The sequence below is a fragment of the Thermobia domestica genome, chromosome 7 (assembly GCF_964235325.1).
Source record: "Thermobia domestica chromosome 7, izTheDome1.hap1.1, whole genome shotgun sequence".
Classification (NCBI taxonomy): Eukaryota; Metazoa; Arthropoda; class Insecta; order Zygentoma; family Lepismatidae; genus Thermobia; species Thermobia domestica.
In genome coordinates this window covers 154,869,700-154,891,784 of record NC_137460.1, presented here as the reverse complement: position 1 = coordinate 154,891,784, position 22,085 = coordinate 154,869,700, and the positions used below count along the sequence as shown (strand labels likewise).

Genomic DNA, 22,085 nt, shown 5'->3' with positions numbered 1-22,085 from the left:
ACTGTCCATCAACTGCACCCTCCATCGCCCCTTCCTTCTTTCCTGGTACCATACCCCCTACCACGTCTCTCATGATACAGTTCCTTCTTAGCCAATGTTCCAACCATTTTCTCTTCCTCTTTTCTATGTATAAAATTGTCCTTTTTTCCCCTACCATTTCTAAGACTCTCTCATTCGTTATACGCTCGATCCAGCTAATTCTCTACATCCATATTTCGAAAGCTTCAGTCCCTTTTCATCACTTTTGCGTAATGTCCATCTTTCTGCCCCATACAGTACAATACTCCATACGAAGCATTTTACTAGTTTTTCTTAACTTTTTATACAAGTTCTCACAAAACAGACTTTTCCTTCTAAAGGTTTCTTTCGCCATTCCTCTCCTTGCTTTTATTTCACGTTCATCACACTTGATATCATTACTAATAATACTATCCAGGCATCAAAAACCAGTACTTTGAAGAAACGACAGTGTGCTGAATATTATAATAAGCAGGTAGAAAACGATCAATGTAGTGTGCATATATGGTCCGTAACTGCGAAGAGAAAGAAAAAACAGAATTCTGGGAGGATTTGTACCACGAACTTTTAAGTATCCTTACAGATGAAAGAGTAATTGTGGGTGGTGACTTGAATGGTAATGTCGGTAAAAGCAGAGAAGGGACCGAGAGAATACACGATGGCTGAGATGTGAGAGAAAGGAATGAGGAAGGAGAAAGAGTGATACCAGACTTTGAGACGGCTTCCGATTTGCAATACATTCTTGAGGAGTAGTAGTAGTAGTTGTAGTAGTAGTAGTAGTAGTAGTAGTAGTAGTAGTAGTAGTTGTAGTTGTTGTTGTTGTTGTTGTAAAAAAAAAAAAAAGTCAAACCAAATACATTTTGTGCCGAAAACAGTATTTCAAGGAAATTAAATACTGCAAGGTAAGAAATGGTGAAAGCGTGGTCTTGGAGCACAAAGGTAGTGAAGGCATGAAATGGAGAGCCGAAAATTAGATGGAGGAGACAAACAAGATACATTAAAGGAATCGTTTAAAGAAAGTGTTATGGAAGGAATAAATCTGAAGAGGATATGCAAAAGTTGTGGAGCATAAACAATAGGATCATACTAATGACCATAAAGGCAACTTCAGGAAAGAGTCCCATGCACGAAAAAGAGATGTGGTGTGGAACGAGGAAGTACAAAAAGCATCTTTAAGGTGGCTAATAAGAGAGCAAGCTGAAAAGAAGGCAGTAGCCAGAGCAATAGTACAAACCTGGAGTGAAATGTATGACGAGCATGAAACACTAGGTGGAGTAAAGAAGTTATAGAAGTTAGCAAAAACAAGAGACAAGTCAACAAAGAACGCATATTAGGCAAATGAAAAATGACCAAGGACAGAATGATAGATGAATCAGTTATTTAAAAAAAAAAAAATAAATAAATAAATAAAGAAAATTAGAGGAAAATTTTCAGCGATGGAACTCCAAATCTTGGAGCAAAACCAAGAACAAGCAGGGAAGAGAAAGTGTTAAAGAAAATGAAAATGGGAAAAGCGATAGTCCAGATGGCACACCAGCAGAAGCATGGAAGAACATACAGATATCTAGTAATTTCATAATACTGTCAGATGTTGGGAAATAAAACAGAGACACAGTGTTAACAATACATTGATACCCTTTTGCAAGATGATATATGGGAGTGTGGAGTATGAAGAGCACCGATTGGTTTTTAAAATGACACTTTGAACCTGGATGTATGCCCGGAGTCTGGCGGGCCCTCGTCAATGGAATTACGGACAGTATTGACGGAGAAGTGGCGGGCTGCATTGACCAGGACACGTTTCAGGGAGTCCATATTAGGGGGTGTCTTCTCGCAGGGCATCGATTGAAGCATTGACCACAGTTTGTAGTCGAGAGGGTTCAGCTTTAGTCTACTAGAAGGCTAGTCTGATATGAAGATTAAGTCTGGGATGTTGGTCCGTAGCTACTCCTGTGTTGACCGTGCCTTATGCGCGAGAGCAAAATCCTGTTGGAAGATTCACTATTGGTTGGAAAACGTAGTGCTACTCAGTGGTTTCACAATGCGATTCCAACACTGTGGTTTGTACATGGTAGCCGATGTCTTCGCACTTTGTTCATAAAAATGGAGCTGAGTTGTGCAGTGGAAACTCTCACACCACTACACCATGACTGATACTGGATGATGGGACCTTTGCACCCTGGAAACACGTTCAGCAACATGAACTGGTGATAATTTATACAAACAATCATTTTGAGCATTAAAGGACTGCTCTGCCGTAAAAAGCTTCTAATCGGAAAAGAGAACTGTGCTGTGACTATTTCCTGCGTAACATTTGAGATCTGCTGAAGTAAGCCATCAGTCAGGTCCTGATTGAGCACTCGTGACACGGTTGGTCTCGAAATGGATATCTCTCAGAACAAACATCACTGATTGAATGCTGATTTCGCCGAATCCTTGTAACTACGGCTTGAACTGGATATAGTATCCTCACTGTGCGCGGTCTGCCATTACGCTGCCGGTCATTGGCATTTCCTGTTTCATTGTAACGTTGAATGACGAGATAGACGATTCGTTCACTGATTTGAAGGAGTTTCAGAGCGGCCAAGATACGTGGTGGTAGCATGTCCACCTTGCGTAGAGCTATGACTGCAACATGATTCTCGTAGTCGCCCCACTCCATTGTTACACGTTCCTACTGCCATGTGTTTCACCGTGGAATGAACAGCTCAGGAACTCACTTCCTCCACGATATCCAAATGGAAGCATTCACTCATCCCCAATATGATTAAACGGCGATCAAAATCTCTGATAACATTTATGAAATAATTCGGTAGGGGCAGCTGTGGCTCAGTGGTAGAGCGTTCACCTCTGGTGCGTGGGGTCCCTGGTTCGATCCCAGCTCGCGCGAAGTAAACTTTGTGGTGGATAAACATCATGTGCGTGGGTTTTCTCGAGGTTCTCCCGTTTCCTCCCACTTTATTCATTCCACAATTGCATTCATTTCTCATCATAACCGTCTCCTTTAAGCTAGACGTCACAATCGTGGGACGTAAAACTCAAAGATTTCATTTAAAAAAAATAATAACTCGGTATTGTATATGGTGTGATGCAGAAAATATACAAACAGGAAAAATGCGAATTCAATTATGGGGATAGTGTTACTGTACCGACCCTAAGACATCTTTTTATAGTACGAATAACTGATCTATTTTAGGGTTTCTACCATTTTCGCATGAAATCCTCTTCTACTGCAGAGATGAACTTATGATAATTTTACGTTTCGTACAAACACTTTGAGGAAGTGACGGTTTTGTGGTTGAAGACGGGAAGTGAAGTACCAAACCTAACTTTCCAACTTCGTAGGTAATTGGTTCAATTGGAAATAATTTCTTTGACAATATTTTCTTTCGACGCAAAATATGAAAATTGAAAAAATTAATGTATTGCTACTTTGTTCTTGTGACGCTGAAATTATCTTCCTTGTCCTCACTATTTTTGTGATTATCAGCTTCTATATTTTATGATTTTTATCGTACTTCTTTTACATTTTGTGTATTGTTAATCATCTTTTCTTTCTAATTATTCATTTTGCTGCTCCTTCTAGAAAGACAACGTTGCCCGAGCATTGGTTTCTGGTCCGGTATGCATATCACCATTCATATTATTTCACATTCAAAATTACAAACAAGTGATTAAAAAAAAAAAAAAAAAAAAAAAAATTAATGAACAGAAACCATTACATGCATTTCCCTGAAAATCGATCTCAGGCCTTCCGTATGGAAGAAAAGAATGCTAACAACTTAGCCATGAGAACCCACGAAATGGAAAGGTAATAAGTTGCACATAGCGGAAAATGAAGTTTCAAATGGATGGATAGTTTTAACAACTGTGTATATGTTGTCTTGAAAAATAAAAAAAGTGTGTCTATTCTATGCATATCCGATGTAATGTCCATTAGTTTCTGTAACAGGTCTCACATTAACCCTGTGCTACTTCTTTATATGCATCAAAAATAGCTCCCATAGCTTGTCATCTCTCCTTGTGACTTGCTTGGCCCATTTTCTTTGATAGTACTCTACCCTTAGATCTTCTACTTGATTTTAAGCTCAATTAGTTAAACATTCTGAAACTAGATTAACAAAAAATTGACCACTTACCAACGAATCCTCCCTTGAAAAATTTAAAGATTTTGACGTTTCGGAACTCTCAGCTGGTTCCTTCCTCAGTGGCAAGGTAAAAAGGATTAAAACGGAAAGGAGATAAAAAGGAATAAAACCAGGAATACATACCATTATATAAACGTAACGTACAAAATGATCTTGAGATGAACAGAGCAGAATTAAAAAAAAAAAAGAATGAACTGAATAAAAAAGAACGCGGTGTCTTCATTCTTTTTTTTTTTTCATTCTGCTCCGTTCATCTCAAGATCATTTTGTACGTTACGTTTATATAATGGTATGTATTCCTGGTTTTACTCCTTTTATCTCCTTTCCGTTTTAATCCTTTTTACCTTGCCACTGAGGAAGGAACCAGCTGAGAGTTCCGAAACGTCAAAATCTTTAAATTTTTCAAGGGAGGATTCATTGGTAAGTAGCCAATATTTTGTTAATTTTGAATATCCCCCCATACGCCCATGTAATTATAATTCTGAAACTAGGTTTGAACAAGATTTTCCTAATCAATCAGTCGTCTATACTGTAACTCCTCTGCCCATCCTCAAAAGGCTATCCTAAATTATGAACTGTTTGATACCTCTTGTCTATGCGTTCAAAGCACTACTCGGATCATATGGTTTCCTTATAAAATGAATCTTGGGCCATTATTTGAAGAGGAAATTATCTTTTGTCTTTGAATATTACGCGATCCCGGTTACAATCAATACCTGTTTCAGCAAACGCTTCACTGATGTTTCTGTAATGACTGACAAACTTCAAATTCCTTACACCTATTAAAATAAAGCGGAGGCTACAGTATCCGCTGACGGATACCGCAAATCGTGCGAATTACAAGGGGAATGAGGGGGAAATCCCATTTGGTAATACTGGATGTATGCTATACCCAAAGGAGATTTCCCTCTCATTCCTCTTGTAATTCGCACCCTGTCCACAGATACAGACACAAAGCATCAAGAACATTTTTTACAAACTACTGTGGTAACCATAATATAACTCGCGATATCATTATATTTACGGAATAGGCTACATTTTGTTGTTAGTTAACATGGAACATTGAAAAGTTTTACAACTGATTTAAATATTTCTATTGTTTTATGTATTATAATCATATGATGGATTAATATTTTACTTGTAGTTACAGATTACTACTTTATTGGTAAAAGAAAGAAAAAAAAAGTTGACTCGAGCGGGAATTGAACCTGGGACTCTACACTTGAGTCGTACATGCTCCTCACTGACACTCCGTCACCAGACCCTTCTTCGCTATTTCTGGCTATTGCGCTCTCCCAGTTTGCAATATTAACACTTTAAATGTTCACTACTACCTCGGGAAGATGGCTCGAAGTTCATTTATCAAAGTCTGCTTTTCTCCTTGTGAGATTTATTCAGATAATATTATGCATTACATACATCATTTCATAAATTAAAAATATAATGCCGTGCAGAGCAGTCCAGTATTCCTGCCTTCGGTACAGTATCATATATGAATCCCTTGCTGTTTTACTGCATACTCTCTTTCGCTCACACTTCTGTTCCCAAAAGGTTATTGTTGCACTGTTGCACAGAATGGTCATTTTGAGCATGTGTTGACTGAGAGAATCAACAGGGAAAACAGGCTATAATTAATAAACGGTTGCGTAAGAAAAAATGGCTAGCGGCAATGCCCTCCGAGAAAATAAAATGTACATAAAACATGTCACATGCCAACCTTCCTATTTTAAAAAATTAAAAGATATCTATGATGGTAAGCTGTGTTTTCACTGTTGCCTCACCCTCCAAACATTATCTATGGACAATGTAGATCTACAATCAACAGCCTTTCCTGTGTCAGGACTGTTACCTGATTTTTCGCCTGTAAAAGAATAATCTCATCACTTGATAAAATCGCGATATTTGCTAGCATGAAAAGTAACTATAGATTTATTTGTTATTTATTCACATAAAGCCGTATCATGACTCTCCACATACCTTGGTGTGTTACGCTGGTGCGCTGTCTTTCGTTTTCATGCTTCTTTCTGGCGCCAGTTGGCTTCGCCAACGCGGCAATTGCTATTGTGCATCTCTCAGCTCTGTAGGCGGAAATCTGCACCGGATTCGTGTCCGTGTTCAACTGATCCTGATGTAACTCAACCTGGCTGCAACAACTCCGAATGGGTGTATTATCATCCTAGAATATGTCGTCACTGCCTAGAAACATCTGGTACTCTAAAATGGCGATATATTGTAATCACAGGCAGTGACAAACTGGTAAGTGTCAGCACAAGACCTGAAAACAAGGATGCTGCAGCCCACATCATCACAGAGCCACTGACATGTTTCATGATTAGGAGGGAATACCAAAAATCATGCTTTCTTAGGGCGTCCGCCGCGTAAACACGGTATGTAGTTGAAATAGGGTCAACGATGACTCATCCGACCGTATCACACGTTTCTGATCATCAGTGGTCCAGGTTGCACGTTCGCGGCACCATTAACGTCGTGTAAAGCGTTATGATACTTTATCAGCTGGTTCGTCTGTTCAACCCGACTTCGTATGTACACTCATGTCCAAAATGATTGTCGTATATCTATAACTGTTTAATACTGATACCATACGTATAGTCGGGAAATGTATATTTGTGATAAATTTTATAGGAAAAGAATTATAAATACGAAAATTAGAATGAGTAAAACAAAATGTTGCTAAATGGACAAGAAAGTTTTATTTTCGTTTTATTGTTCTTATTAACTGCTCTTTTAACATGAAATTTGCCACATACATTGTCTTTGCCGATTATACACATACTAGCATTATAAGAAATACCGGGCAAATTCGTTATAAAATTATATTTCTACAACAACATATTTATAGACATGCGACAATAATTTTGGACATGAGTGTACATCATTTAACTCGCGCCGGACTCATTGTGAACACACTACGGGAGGTGCTGCTTGAGTTCCTCCGTCATTTGCACCGCAGTCGCACGACAGTTCTGAATGACAATCTGTTTTAATACTTGGCAGGATCTGTCATTGAGGATTCCATCACTAATCTCTTCGTCGATGTGATTTTACTGAGTTTTGTAGCTCATCACCTTGAGCACTGTAACTCGCGACACATCAAACACACTTGCCACTTTTGTCACATTCACCTCACAATAACCAAGCGGCAAAGATCTGCCTTCTTTGGAGTGAGATATCGCCCATTTTACAGTATCACCATCTGCTTACTTCACTGCACATTGCCGCCCTACTGTTTCTCAAGTAGTACGGAGTATAGGGTGACTGGTAATTTGATGCATTCCTTGCAAGGGGATATTCTACAAGTACTTTGGAACATTTTCACCTATATGAACCGGGGGTCGCAAATCAATAGTTTCTGAATAATTTGCATGTGTGTGATTTCTTTGAAATTTGCTGGCTAACGAGAGGTGCGCGAGAAAGTTTCACCCTGACCCACTTCCAAAGATCGTAAAGCGATGAAATTTTACATTATAATCCTACATACGTAGTAGGTCATGTGGTAATGTAGAGCTCGTAACTCTGGACCGTTGCTGTGTTATAGATTCGAACGTGAAGTATGGTGTAGTGGTTCAAAATCCATTATTGCACCTCAGAAAGCAGCGTGGCAACATCGCAGAAGTACTTGTCCCTAGGAAATTACTGTATGGTTGGGAAGAGGTGGAATGAAGATGGTGTGCGGTCAAGAGAAAATGCAAACTATGACGGATTTAATATCTAGGGCCGTGCATCTATCTGGCCAACATTCGAGCAGTGATCGGGTGCGTTGTTTTCTAGGAGGCGGACACCTTTTGTCAGTATGCCACACTCTAGGATTTCACGGAATCCCGCAACGCATGCACGAGTAAAACAGTATATCCTGGTAATTGTGAAATCCTTTGCCTGGAAAACAAGTAGTAATACTCCATGCTGATCCCAAATAAATATGATTATCACTAATGTCCTGATTTGTATGTAATTACATATTTTTTCCTTCATATGTAGGTTCGTCAAATCCTTAAATGTTTGAGATTCACACCTGTAGGGTGTTTCAAGTTTCATATTACATATTTTGACCAATATTACGTATTTCTATGGTTTCTACATATATATATATATATATATATATATATATATACATAAAACGGTCTTTAAATTTTGCGATTACTGAAATTTTAAATTAAAATAATAATAATAAAAAAAATAAACTCTCCAACTGTACAAGGCTTGCATCTAGATTCAATTTTGTTATGTCTATCTTTTTGTTTCTTTACCGAAAGAGAAATCTATCTCTTTTTTTATTTGTCAAATCATGTTTAGAGAATTTTCGCCGATAACAAAACAAATATAAGAAGAAACAAGTAAATATCCTCCCTCCGAGATACATTAGCAGCGCCCTTCATTCTCAACTCTGGAGGAAAAGAGATCACGTGCCTGACAGGCGACTGGCCAGGAAATTCCTAAAATTAAGTTCATTTGATTGTTATCGGAGGTCGGACGGGAAAAAAGATGAAAGCAAATTCTGCAATTCAAGTTAAAACTGTATGCTAGTGTGCTTCCAGGAATTTACTGCAAGAGTTCGTTCCAAGAAGCTGGCGACAATGGCAATATCATAGCAGGTAACCTAAACTTTCGACGAACTTCACTTGTTCAACTGAATGACAGGAAGACAGTATTCTAGTATTGCAGTTGCAAAATGCACGTGTTCTGTATTGACCGTCGAAGTTAGAAATGGCTCCCGTTGCCTCAACTTTATCCGCGAAATTGCGGTCGTGGGTAACTATCGATGATGCATTTACTATGGACAGTAAAGTGGTGTTGTGCCAAGTGTATGATTAAAAAAATTGGATGTTTAATGAAATCTCAGAACAACATGTACGAAGTGCGCTCCATGCAAGAAATAAAAATTTGCGAACTGAAAAAAAAAAGTACTTTTGACAGAAATGCATCAAGATACTTCAGTGAGTGAGTTTTTCAAAGACATGTGCCAAGCAATGATAGCAACAAACATTCCTTGGAACAAAGTTTAAAGTGCCAAACTCCGTGCTTTTCTGGAGAAGTACTGCGGGCATCGAATTTCTGACGAATCCACTCTTCGAAAGTGTTATCTCGAAGTTTGTTATAGGGAAGCTATTGATACCATTAGGGCAGAAATAGGTAGTTCATATATTTGGATTTCTGTGGACGAAACAACAGACGTTTTGGGACGTTATGTAGCAAATTTAGTAATTGGAAAGTTAAGTGAAGATGCTCTATCAAAATCCTATCTTATTCCGAGTAAATTGCTGGAACGCACGAATCATTCCACGATTGCTCGCTTTGTAAACGATAGTGTTAAAGTGTTGTGGCCGGAAGGAGTTCAGGAAGAAAAAGTCCTTGTTCTCTATACAGACAGTGCAGGGTACATGTTAAAAGCGGCTAGAGCACTTACAGTCTTTTACCCTCACTTAATTCATTTCACCTGTATGGCCCATGCTCTTCAGCGTGTTGCTGAAGAGGTGAGAGACAACTTTTGCGAAGTAAATCAACTAGTTTCTTCCACGAAAAAATGTTTCCTCAACGTATTCAAGTTTACAGAGATCAACTGCCAGACGTCCCACTTCCTCGGGAGCCTGTGCTAACGCGATGGGGCACTTGGATACAAACAGTACATTTCCACAATAAACATTTTCAAAAAATTAAGCCTGTTGTTCATTCATTTCCATCGGAATCTGCTGTGTTAGTTGGCACTGCTCAGAAACTGTTTAATGACTCAAAAGTAGCGTGTGATATCGCATACATAGACAGCAATTTTGGTTGGCTATCTACAAGCATTAAAAGCTAGAGCCTGTTGGGCGGCCTCTTCCGGAATCCATGGAAATCATAGAGGATGCAAAGAGACTGCTGCAGGGTGTGTGTGTGGAGATGTAAGAGGAAAAAAATTGAAAGAAACTAAATGCAGTGCTGAAAAAAAAAAAAAAAAACGGATTACGACAGTCTATTGGCAGTGTGTGAAACAATACCTCCCCCCCGAAGATATTTCCCCCAACTACATCCCCCTCTTGAAATACCGGTACGCTCCTGTTACCTCATGTGATGTGGAGAGATCATTCTCTGCATACAAGAATATTTTATCCGATCGCCGACAAAATTTTACTTCTGATCATTTGGAAATGTACCTTGTAACCCATTGTGCAACAACACACAGTTGAACTGCAGGCACATCTTTTGTAAGTACTTTATTTCAAATTAAAAATGTTCATTAGTGGAAATATTCTTCAATTTTAGTTCAGCTGATATTGTTTAAAAGATATAGGACTGCTTTTCCCTGCATGAAATAAATATATATAAAACAATATATTTCGTCTTAAGTTGCTTTTAGTATTTACATTTGTATATTGCGTATAATTCATTGTAAGATTGGGCCGTGGTGACGGATGCGCATTTAGTGTAAAAGGTTCTAGATTTGAAACGGGACCGCATTACACTACATGAGATTTCTGACGTACAAATGCCGTATGCATTGCTTTTCTCGGGGCTTTCCTGTTTCTCTCTAGCCGATTCACATCTTCCTTCATTCGCGTCTGATTTTTATTATCCTGCAATCAGTCACGTCAATGACGTATGGCTGTCTCAGCTGTTCAAGCATTTCACTTCATTGGGAGACTTGCATTCAGCAGGATAAAGTGTAGCAGATTTTCCTTTATACTTTCATAATTCGTTTAAATATTGCATACTCATACGCGTGTTAATATTACGTTTTCATAAGTATGTAACATATGTAATATTACATATTCTTATATAATATTACATATTTCTTACATTGTTTAAGTGATTTTTGTTACATATTTAGGGGGTTGATATTACATAAAAATCCGGACTCTAATCATCACTTTGGTCGCTCAGAGTTGAACACGAACTTCCTTTGGTGGTTGTACGTTGGCACGCTGTCATTGGTTTGACTACGTTTTCCCTGGTTTTCTTTACTCCCACCAGGCTTAGACCGGGATGGTACCTTCTAGAAGGCTAGGGCCAGTTCCTTTCCAAATCCTAGACCCACCTAAAAGACCGATGTTACCTCGGAGTTGGAGGTCCGAAACCTTCCTTGAGTAATTCCCCTGCATAAATACACAAACAACGGGAGAAGGAAAGAAAGGAAAAGCAATCGAATATATCACTTAATAACCCAAAACGGGGAAGTCCGTGTTCAACTTTGAGCTATCAAAGTGATGATCACGTTTATTTGGGATCAGCATGTGGTATTACTACTTGCTTTCCAGGCAAAGGGAACCGCAATTACAAGGATACGCTATGCCTCACTGCTGAGTGCATTGTGGGATTCTGTGAAATTCCAGAGCTTGTCATGCTGCAAAACGTGTCCGCCTCCTGGACAACAACGCACCCGTTTGTTGCTCGAATGTTGGCCAGACAGATACTAACCCTGGGTATGAAATCTGTCATAGTTCTTGTTTTCTCTTGACCGCACACCATCTTCATTCCACCTCTTCCCAACCATACAGTCATTTTCTAGAGGCAAGTACTTCTGCGATGTTGCCACGGTGCTTTCTGAGGTGCAGTAACTACACCTTACTTCACGTCCGAACCTATAACACGGCAACGGTTCAGAGTTACGAGCTGTACATTACTACATGACCTACATACGTATGCAGAATTACACATGTAAAATTTCATCGCTCTACGATCTTTGGAAGTGGATCAGGGTAAAACTTTCTCGTGCACCTCTCATTAGCCAGCAAATTTCAAAGAAATCACACATGTGCAAATTATTCAGAAACTATTGATTTGCGACCCCCGGTTCATATATATATATATACACAGTGAAACCTGTCTTTAGCGGAATCGAGCGGGACTTGCAAAAATTTCCGTTAAAGTCAGGTTTCCGCTTAGTGGAGGTAGACATTTACTTTCTTAAAAAAAAAAAAATGCTTATAAAGGGGCATACTGAGAAAATATATTGCTATACGTACATTGTTCGATTACACTACTTCTTTCTTCTACGAATAAATACACACACACACACACAAACAAATTAAAATGAATACAAAATATGCTATGCACACGTTTTCTTTATTTTTCTATAGCCAAGCAGGGTTTTCTGTGTTTATTGCTGCTTGGCTACATGACTTTCCGCATAAACTTTAGCCTGAGAAATTATACTAAGTGAATCAGAATCATTTTTTCGTAAGGCAAATTTCTGCAGTTCCTTTAAACTTCTGAGAGAATCTTGATATGTATTTATTCTACACTCTTCTTGCAACTCGGTATCGTATTCCTCTTCTTCCTCTATCTCGCTTTCTTCTTTCCGATATTCCGTATGATTCTTGATTAAGTTGCGGGGATTAAGGATAATTTGTGGGGTTGAATATGTGTAGTGGTTGCGGAAAGTCAACACTGTCCAGAAATATTTAACAAAAGAACGAACATTTTATCGCAGACAGTGTGATGTATATGTCTCACAGAATGTCTAAACATCTTCTAAACGCTGTAGTCCAGAACTCAGAATTTTCCGTTAAATATTTATTTTTCTTTCCGTTGTCCGCGTAACACAGTTTCCACTTAATGAATGGAGTTTTACACGTTTTGTTCTCCAAAATTCATGGGACCGTGAAATATTTCCGTTTAAGGCAGTTTTCCGTTTAATAAAGGGTCCGTTGAAGACAGGTTTTACTGTATATATATATATATATATATATATATATATATATATATATATATATTGGTGTTCTTTTGTATTGATAGGATATGACGTGGGAATGAAAGGAAATTTACTTCAATTTTGTAATATAACTGCTTTAAGACTGTTTTTGAAGCATAAATGGATAAAAGCCACTGATCAGGACTGTCCCTTATATTCAGCCCATTTATTATGCCCACAATGTCTTTCCATTATATGACATCTCTGGAGTTGTACAGAACTGCTCAAATTTCTGATTTCTACCGCGAAATTTTGATTATTTTATGACGTGGAGTAGATAACGCGCCTGCTGTAGGAGTGATCAAAAGTTCTGCTTATTTTTAGATTGTACATCTCTGATGAGGTCATTGATCTCACTTGATAAGTAGTTTGCGTCCCTTGAAATTGATGGCTGATTTCTTAGAAACATCTGGAAGCTCAAAAATACGAAATAATTTATCATGAGGCACAGGTAGAACTGCAAAGGACATATCATAGGATTCACAAGTTCTGAATTTTATCTTCATGGACATTCCTTTTTCACAGAGTGAATCCCACAGAAATAACATCAGTAGTGTGATTGCTACGCTCTTTCCAAACCACGGGCAGTGCAAATAACATAACTTTTTTTTTTTCACATTGACTGAAAAATCACTTAGTGTTGTACACATCTGGTGACCAATTTTTGCCTTGATCCCTCCTTCTACAGCCAAAATACAATATATATATATATATATATATATATATATATATATATATATATATATTTAAATAGATGGTTTAATTGAACACTTAGTCGAAGTAAATGCTACTTCACCACAATACACCAGAGACAATTTGGAGTCTTGGCACATTTCCGAGACAAGTTTCTCTTTGTCTGTAGCACAAAAACCTAAAATCATCTCAATTTGCATTACCAGAAAGCATTTGCGACTAGACCGCAACACCACTCACCCCAGTTATGCGACTAGACCGCAACACCACTAACCCCAGTTATGCGACTAGACCGCAACACCACTAACCCCAGTTATACAAGTTTCATACAATAAGAACTGAAAATTCTTATTAATGGACCATATTACATGTGACGTGTAAGCACACGAGCAGACTGCACTAGTAACGTGAAGATACCATATTACGAGAAATATGATACGCGCTTGTAGTGTTACCAACTGATTAAAGGTGGAAATCCCATTTAGTGGAAAAATTAAAATTTCAGACCAAGGCTAAAATTCGAAAACTATGAGATAATCTTTAACGTAATCTTATAATTCATGGATCTGTAATTAGTAAAACTTAGTTACTCTTATTTTCGTAACATTTCCTGTATTGAGCAGTGTATTTCTCTACTTCACAACAAATTAGAGCTGGTCTGTAAATTACCGGTGCACCTACACCGCACACACATACACATTATATATATATATATATATATAGTATAAACGAACTTTCTTCGCCTTTCTAAATGTTGAGCATTTCTACTTTCAGTAAATTAAAAATTGAAGAGATGTACTCAACTACCATCTGAGTAATTCAATAAATAAGAATTCTGATATTCCATCTTTTTTATTTTATTAGACTGACGTTTCAAACGCACTCACTGTGTTCATCTTCAGAAAAATAAACACAATCAGTGCATTTGAAACATTAGTCTAATAAAATAAACATGAATGGATTTATTATTATTATTATTATTATTATTATTATTATTATTATTATTATTATTATTGAAGTACAAACATTTCCGTGAAAACTATGTGGAATATGTAACAATCTGAGTACTTTTTATTTTGTTATCAACACACCTTTTGTGGTGGCAGGGCAAGGTCGTTACAAAACAATTTTCGATTATTACAAATTAAACAATAAATTTTGTTTCTTTTTGTTTTTCTTTCTCAACTAATACTACAATACATTTTTCTTAAATCATGGAATAACAAAAATATACCTGTAATGAGTGTATTCTAAGCGTTTGTTCTTCGCTTGAAATTATGTGCATTCATATTGATGTACCAAATATTGAAAGTGAATGACAAAATTATACCCAATAAAGCAAAGACCAATACGCATTCACGCATAGCATATTTTCTAATTAAGTATGAATACATAAGTTATTTAATGAAATACGTATGATTCTTCAAACTTTACAACTGTTTCTAGTACTAATCTCGGTTGAGAAAAATCTTTCATTAAGCGTAAACGTTGGCAAGAAATCGTATTAACACTATGTTAATTTACACAGAAAACAGTTCGAAGCATTTCGTATTAGATATGTATCCGAAATCACATTGGTGAACAGATACACAAAGAATTCCTCTAACTATCGCTACTGCTGCTCGGAGTCAATATTATTATGAAGTCAAAGTTCATAAAAACTTTTAGTGTTGTAATTCAGCTACTGGTATCACAATTATCGATAAATCCGTCTAAAGAACGTTTTGATAAATTAGGCTACACTAATATTAACTGAACTAGAATAAATACTCTCTCCAATATAGGAAAGACATTAGCAATTTTATTTGACTGTTACCAATCGTCAAGATTCTTAACTCTTCGGAGTCATGCACATGCATTTTCAAATACAGTATATATATATATATAATCGGATATTCTAAAAATGGTGCCCACGGACAACAGAGCACTATTCTTCAAGTCAAAATAAAGCGAAAATGCTATATAATGATGCATCCTCCGCGGCCTCCTTCAGGCGCTGTAGGGAATCAGAAGTTTCACTATGTGACAACATCACATATTAACTTGGAACCATTAGCATTGCTCTACAAATCTATCAAACAGTTACATCGATTGTTACGCTAATAGGTGGTGTCCCGGAGGATGTATCAACGTCTATTGACTTTAACTGTCATCTGACAAGAATTATGTAATTATTTGATGGATTGGTAGATCTAGTCTATGTCTATGGTTCTTTTGGTTCTTTATCTGCGACGTTGCCACATAGTGCAATTCGTATCTCCAGACGAGAACACGAAAGGTATACAACTATATATAATTTTCGCTTTATTTTGTCTTGTAGAATAATGCTCTGTAATCTGCGGGAGCCACTTTTAGAACACCCGATATATATATATTTCTCATAGGGACATGATTAATGCAAGTTGTGACTGCCCTTGTACCGAAGAAGAGTTTGCAGTTTTCACTATACAGTTTCGGTGACTATAAGTATACATACAATGAAATTCAGACTGAAAATATGTAGCTGAGTTAGAGATGAAGCTTGTGTCTCTGGCTCAACATGCCGACGTCACTCAGTTCTTCCCCAGAAAATTAAGGAAATATGAGTCTGTCTAGAGATTGGGGGTGTATTAGACCGGTTGCAGAAATGGAGTACGAGATTCAATTACTGACAAAGTCGCATATTTTCATTCTTCAAGTTACACGCAGTTTTATTATTTCTCTCTATATAAAAAAGAAGCTGTTATGTAATATTCGTGAAATAACCTTATCTGAAGCTATGTTTCCGTATAATACTTGCAATAATTGTACTTACACATCGAGTATTCAGTGAATTTCATGAAATGCTTCGCTTCTTATAATTCTTCATTTCGTGAGATTATTTGACATGATCTGATAAATATTTCTGCTGCTGCTGCTAACTTCGTTAAGAGTACAAATTCAGAAAGTAATAACCTAGCAAAAAATAATAAACCTATATACATGATTTATTGGGTTGTTTTTAAATCGGAGGCGTCTGTACCATATACTGTAATACAAAACTCCCCTTGTATTAGAAATAAACTGCTGTAGAGTTTTGATACATTCAGTGAAGAACGGTCATTTGTAGATACTGGTAAACATCACTCAGTAACATTCTCGTCGCTGTGATTGTTAGAGTAGTATTTAGAAATGGTCATTTAATATTAGCATCAATTTGTAACAGTTTTTGTTGTGAAACATAAAATTCCACACACAAGCAACTGATAGCTTGTGAGATATTTATATCTTACATCATAGAACCCGGAAAACTTGACAAGATAAAGTATCCACTTGCCTCAAAAGTTTCCCTCTTAAATTGTTCATATCTTTTATCAGTAGTAAGTAATCCTGACTGCTTTACTTTACTTTCAAATAAATAGATTGTGTGACATCACTATTTGATTATGGACTTTCTCTCGCTTCAAACAAGCGTAAAGAAGTAATTTACAAATTTAAAACCTTCACACTAAGGTGAATTATTACTTTCTTGCCCACGAATTTTTCGGTGTCTCTTGCAATCTTTGTTCACAGCACTTAAAATTAACAATTAGCAAGCCCAACATAAAAATTGATCGCAACTATAACAACAAAGCGGAAATGATATATGAATTATGAAATATTCAAAGTAATTTTCCAACCTATGATGATTACGGTCAGTTAAAAAATCTAATAAGATAATGGGTCATTGACAGAAACAAATGTTCTGCACACAATTTCTTGATGTGATTATCTGTAACTCTGATATAGTTACTTTATGAAATAGTTCGTGTTATGGATATATTTCCCATTATCCACAAACATATCTTCGAATCAATGATAACATTGAGGGCTTAGACGATGAGCTGGGCTGAATAAAATTTTGCTTTCAGATAATTACGCAGAGAATTTTCATACTTTTCTTTAATCTCTGCAACTTTTTTTTTTTTTTTTTTTTTTTTTTTTTTTTTTTTTTTTTTTTTACTGAAAAAGTGGGCACTTTAATCGATATCACCTTTGTTGCAAGCAGTACATAAAAGTCAGGCCAGTGTCACTTTGACGGATCCTGCAACTGTATTCCATCGATAAATTAGTTTACTCTAAACGAAGAGCAAACACCAATGACAACTGACTTTCACTAAATGTGAAAATAATTGTTATATTGTTATAATTCAGGATTATTACACACTGCTTGTAACAGCGAAGGTCCAAGACAGACAGACACACAGACAAAGATTATTACGAAAGCTTCCGGACAATATAACACACAAGAGGAAGCAACGACACATTCACTAACATATTTCATGAGTAACGGTCACATTACTTTTTTTTTTTTTTAGCGTAATGTAATGTCCACGACTGAAATTGAAAAAAAAAAAAGAAAAAGAAAAGAAAAGAAAAAGAAAGAGCGCACAGATCATAACTCTTATTCTATTTGTGATTATAATTATGAAAACAAGTAATTTCACAATATCATACCTATGAAAATACTTGATAACGAGGTGCTCAGTTTTCGTTGATTTTCTAATTACTATCATGTACATAATAAAAGGATGTTAAAATTGATTTTAATTAAAAATAAAATTATAAGTTTAGAATAGCGTGCAAGCTACGTTCAATATCAAGATTTATCAATTTAACTGCCATGAATATCACTAGTGATCACACGTCTTGGGTACGATTAAATGGTGCGAACTTAAGTATACCATTACCAAAAATAATATTAAGTAAATAAATAAAGCAGATTGTGATGAACAGGAAAAGGTTGAAATTGCGCCTAAACATTGATTGTTGTCTCAGTGAACAATTATGAAAATTAACTTAGAAACGCAATGTGGAAAATGGACCTGGTCTTTTCAAGTTCCAGCAAAATATACTGTATTATGTGATAATCAATACATTCTTTCTTTCCCGAATATATTTACTTGGACGATTTTCAATCGGTGTGCAAGGACTCGTTGATATGCAGCAAGATTATAACTACGGCAGGAAATATTAAACGATGGAGATTCTCAATAAAAAAGATATTTTGAGATTTCCAATGAAAACTATGTTGTCATTAAGCAGTGGCTTCGATTACTATTGTTATTACCCGTTTGTATCGTTACAAAAATATTAGTAAAAATTATGAAATAATTTATTTGCATTCTTATCAGAAAATCTTCAAAATTAATATTACTATTATTGTTTAGCTATATTATATGTACGTGGCAATTTAAACCAGATCTTTCTAGTATGATCCGTCTCGAAAAAGGTTCAACTTTGATGTTTACATGTTCAGACTGATACCTAATGATTTTTTTCTATACCTTTCTTACTCTTTTCGACACTGTGCTATTCGGACTTTCTCCGTTCCAAGTTCACTAACCTTAGTAGCAAAAGATTAACAATGATTCAATTTACAAAACATCACGAAAGAACTAGATGATTAAAAATATGCTTATCATGATAAAATATGTAATTCCGGTTTACTCTCCATAGTTACCTGGCATAGAAATTATTCAACGATCAACAGAAATCAGTTTTTACTAGTTTGTAATCATTAGATCACTACTGCCAGTCGGTTCGCTTTCTGTTACTGAAATACATAAAATTAGGAACAACACATAACTACGTCATCCTTACAAAGCTTGGAACTGTTTTCTGTGTAACTGTAAAATTGCATAGACCTGCTACTTAGTAGCTACAATAATTAGGATTCTTCTGGCAATCTTGCGCTTAATGTCGTCCAAAAATGTAAAAATTTGTACAGAATACGGAGGTAGTCCAGACGTTGAAATATCTATAAAGTTAAAAACTATAAAATTCATTCCTCTAAACAAAACAAAAAAGAAATGAGTACGGTAGGACAGCATTGTCTATTGTGTTGAGCTATATACTTAAACCAGATCCCATAATTTACCCTGATGAAATTTGTACACCACTACCACGTGCTACGTTTAGGTACTTCATTATTGTGGTCTTAATAGAATTTAATTAAAACTAATACCGACATTGGTAATTCATCGTTCATACACATAAATTGAAAAAAAAAAAAAAAGTAACATAACTAATAGGAATACCTAACATTTTACCACGAAAAAAAAAGTGGTATTATGAACAAAACCGTAAAAACACTACACTAAATTTTGGACAAAATATCAGAACTACGTGTAAAAATAAAACAGGAAACTAATTCTGTATCACCAAAAATGTACACAATCAAGTCAACAATACATGTAACAATAAAAATGGGAGTGAAAAAATCCTGCGCTAACAGTGGAAAATAATTTCCTTTCATTGTTGTGAGCAAATAGATCCTTGAAAATTTTTGTACATATATGGTGGTAATTACGGACATTTACACAATTTATCTACACTACGATCCTCCCCGTTTTTTCTTCAAATATGCCATTACTTTGTCGTCAGGTGAAGCTGTATTAAACTGAAAAGCCCCTTTTTGATGAATTGTTAGCCGAGGTGGTGAATAAGTAACACGTAATTTTTTCCATTTTTTACATAGTATTTTGCCAAATGACGATGGCTTTTTTGACAAATATATTTTTTCACACAAAACACTACTGAAGTTCTGATCCAAAGTAAAATTATCGATTTCATACTGCAATTCCTGTGTTCTGTCACTGCCGTCATCAACTAATGAGTCAGATGGCTCTACAATCTGAACAGAATCTCTTGAATCGCTTTTAGCATCACACAATGTTTTATTGAGAGGTTTTAATGCACTTGTCAAATCAATTTCCCACCTGCAGGTATCGTCATCATCATCATTATTGTCACCTTCACTCAAAGCGTCTGTATTTGTCTTTAGTTTTTCATTTAAATTAAGTTCGTGAAACAAATCTTCCACATTTTTCACTTGAGATCCAGCAGAATTACACGAAATATTCGTTACCCTTTCACTTTGAGTGCCAGTCATTTTAAACGATGGTATCACAAATTTTTTCTTCTGCAACACATTTGAACTTTGTGAATTTAGATTTGAAAGAGATTTAAAGTCATTTCTAGAACATTTATCTTGAGAAAATACTGCCCCAGAGTTACTTGCTTTCAAATGATGGGCTGTTAAATCAGCTAAAGAAGAAAACGAACTGCTGCTTGCTCCCAAAGACATATCCTGCGCACTATAAAATAATGAATTACTACTCTCTGTTGTACTGGATTCATCTCTTTTCTTGTGAGCTGCCATTAGCGCAGACAACGATGATAGGCTTCCTCCGATTTCTTTTTCGGTGCCGATAGCAGACTTCTCATCCTCTGTAGCTTCAACTGACGGAGATGACTGTCTATTTATTTTCAATCTAGGAATATTAAATTTTGCACTTCCTGCAGGTTTCTGTGGAATGTGACTGTACTCCGACTCTTTCTCTTGCGTTTTATTTTGTATCGCCGATGCAGAAGCTGATTTGGCAGACAATGTGCTCACAGTTTCGCTTTTAGGCTGCTGAGAATTACGCAGAAAACTTCCTTGAGACTCTACCTCATGCCACTGTCTTTCTGTATCCTTCCACTTAATTTCTGCAGTTCCTTGTTCAGCACATTTCATCTTCGGTCCCTGGGCAACAAATAATGAAACTGTTTCTGGCATATCATCAGAGATTGTCCGATTGAAGGACGGGGACTCTTTTGATTCTGCAATACTAGATATATATGGATCCGAGGATCTGAGATCATGATTTTTACCGATAACTTTATCTAGAACGCTCGTATCGTCATGAAGATTATCCTTATCTTTTAATTTACGATTGAATTTTGGAATGCTAATGTCTTGATTTCGCACAGAAGCTTCTGTAAAACAATATGCAACATGTGACTTTCCCATCCCTACTTGACTTTCACCAGGCACGACGTTTAGTGTATCTTTACGTAATGCAAGCTTAAAGACATTTTCGCTCAACGAATCTATTTCATCATGAAATCCAAATGAAAAATACTGACAACTAAAATCATCATCTTACCTTCCACATGGTCAAAGGAAATTGTACAGTGAGACGGTGAGGTGGTAAAGTAATCCCCACAGGAACAGAAGATACATAAAAAAGAAAGAAAGAAATTCCTTTATTGTCACCTATTATAGTCAACTTTCCTACTTATATTTCACTAAACATGAAAACACTTCGCACATAAATATCAGTGTTAGGAATTTAATAAATGCAATATGTTGTTACAACACTTTTACAACGGGATGACAATAAAGCGATCAATTAATAAAAGAAACAGTGAAAATGTTAATGGAGACAAGGACCGCAAAATGGTTATGACAAAATTCCTACGTATGGAAAACAGGGTTGATTCCTTTGCAAATCTCTGATGTGCAACACATATTGCTGTTAAGTATAAACAATTTACATGTACAAGTTCTGCCCAAAAGAAGCAATACACAAACACGCAACATATGAAATATTTTCACTTTTCCAAAAGGAATGTACATTTATGTCAAGGTTGTAAGGGTCTCTTCATTTCACAGGACGTCATTCTAAGAACTGTTCAAATGCAAAATGACGTACGAACGACAGATTTAATGATATTATGTCGAACTCTCACGGCAGGTAGATTTAGACTGAGAG

At 36.3% G+C, this 22,085-nt stretch overlaps 1 protein-coding gene across 4 annotated transcripts in view; it reads right to left on the bottom strand.

Annotated features, from left to right (window-relative positions):
• HBS1 (translation elongation factor EF-1alpha (GTPase) HBS1) overlaps nt 1-22,085 on the bottom strand; it is a 126,341-nt gene that overhangs the window by 66,095 nt on the left and 38,161 nt on the right. The window contains exon 5 of one of the 4 annotated variants that reach the window (XM_081765461.1): nt 14,507-21,471. The exons of the other annotated variants lie outside the window; for them this stretch is intronic. Within the exon in view, the coding sequence (XP_081621587.1) occupies nt 19,880-21,471 (1,592 nt within the window). The 3' untranslated portion in view covers nt 14,507-19,879. Of the gene's footprint in view, nt 1-14,506; nt 21,472-22,085 lie in introns of those variants that run through there. 4 annotated transcript variants of the gene reach the window in all.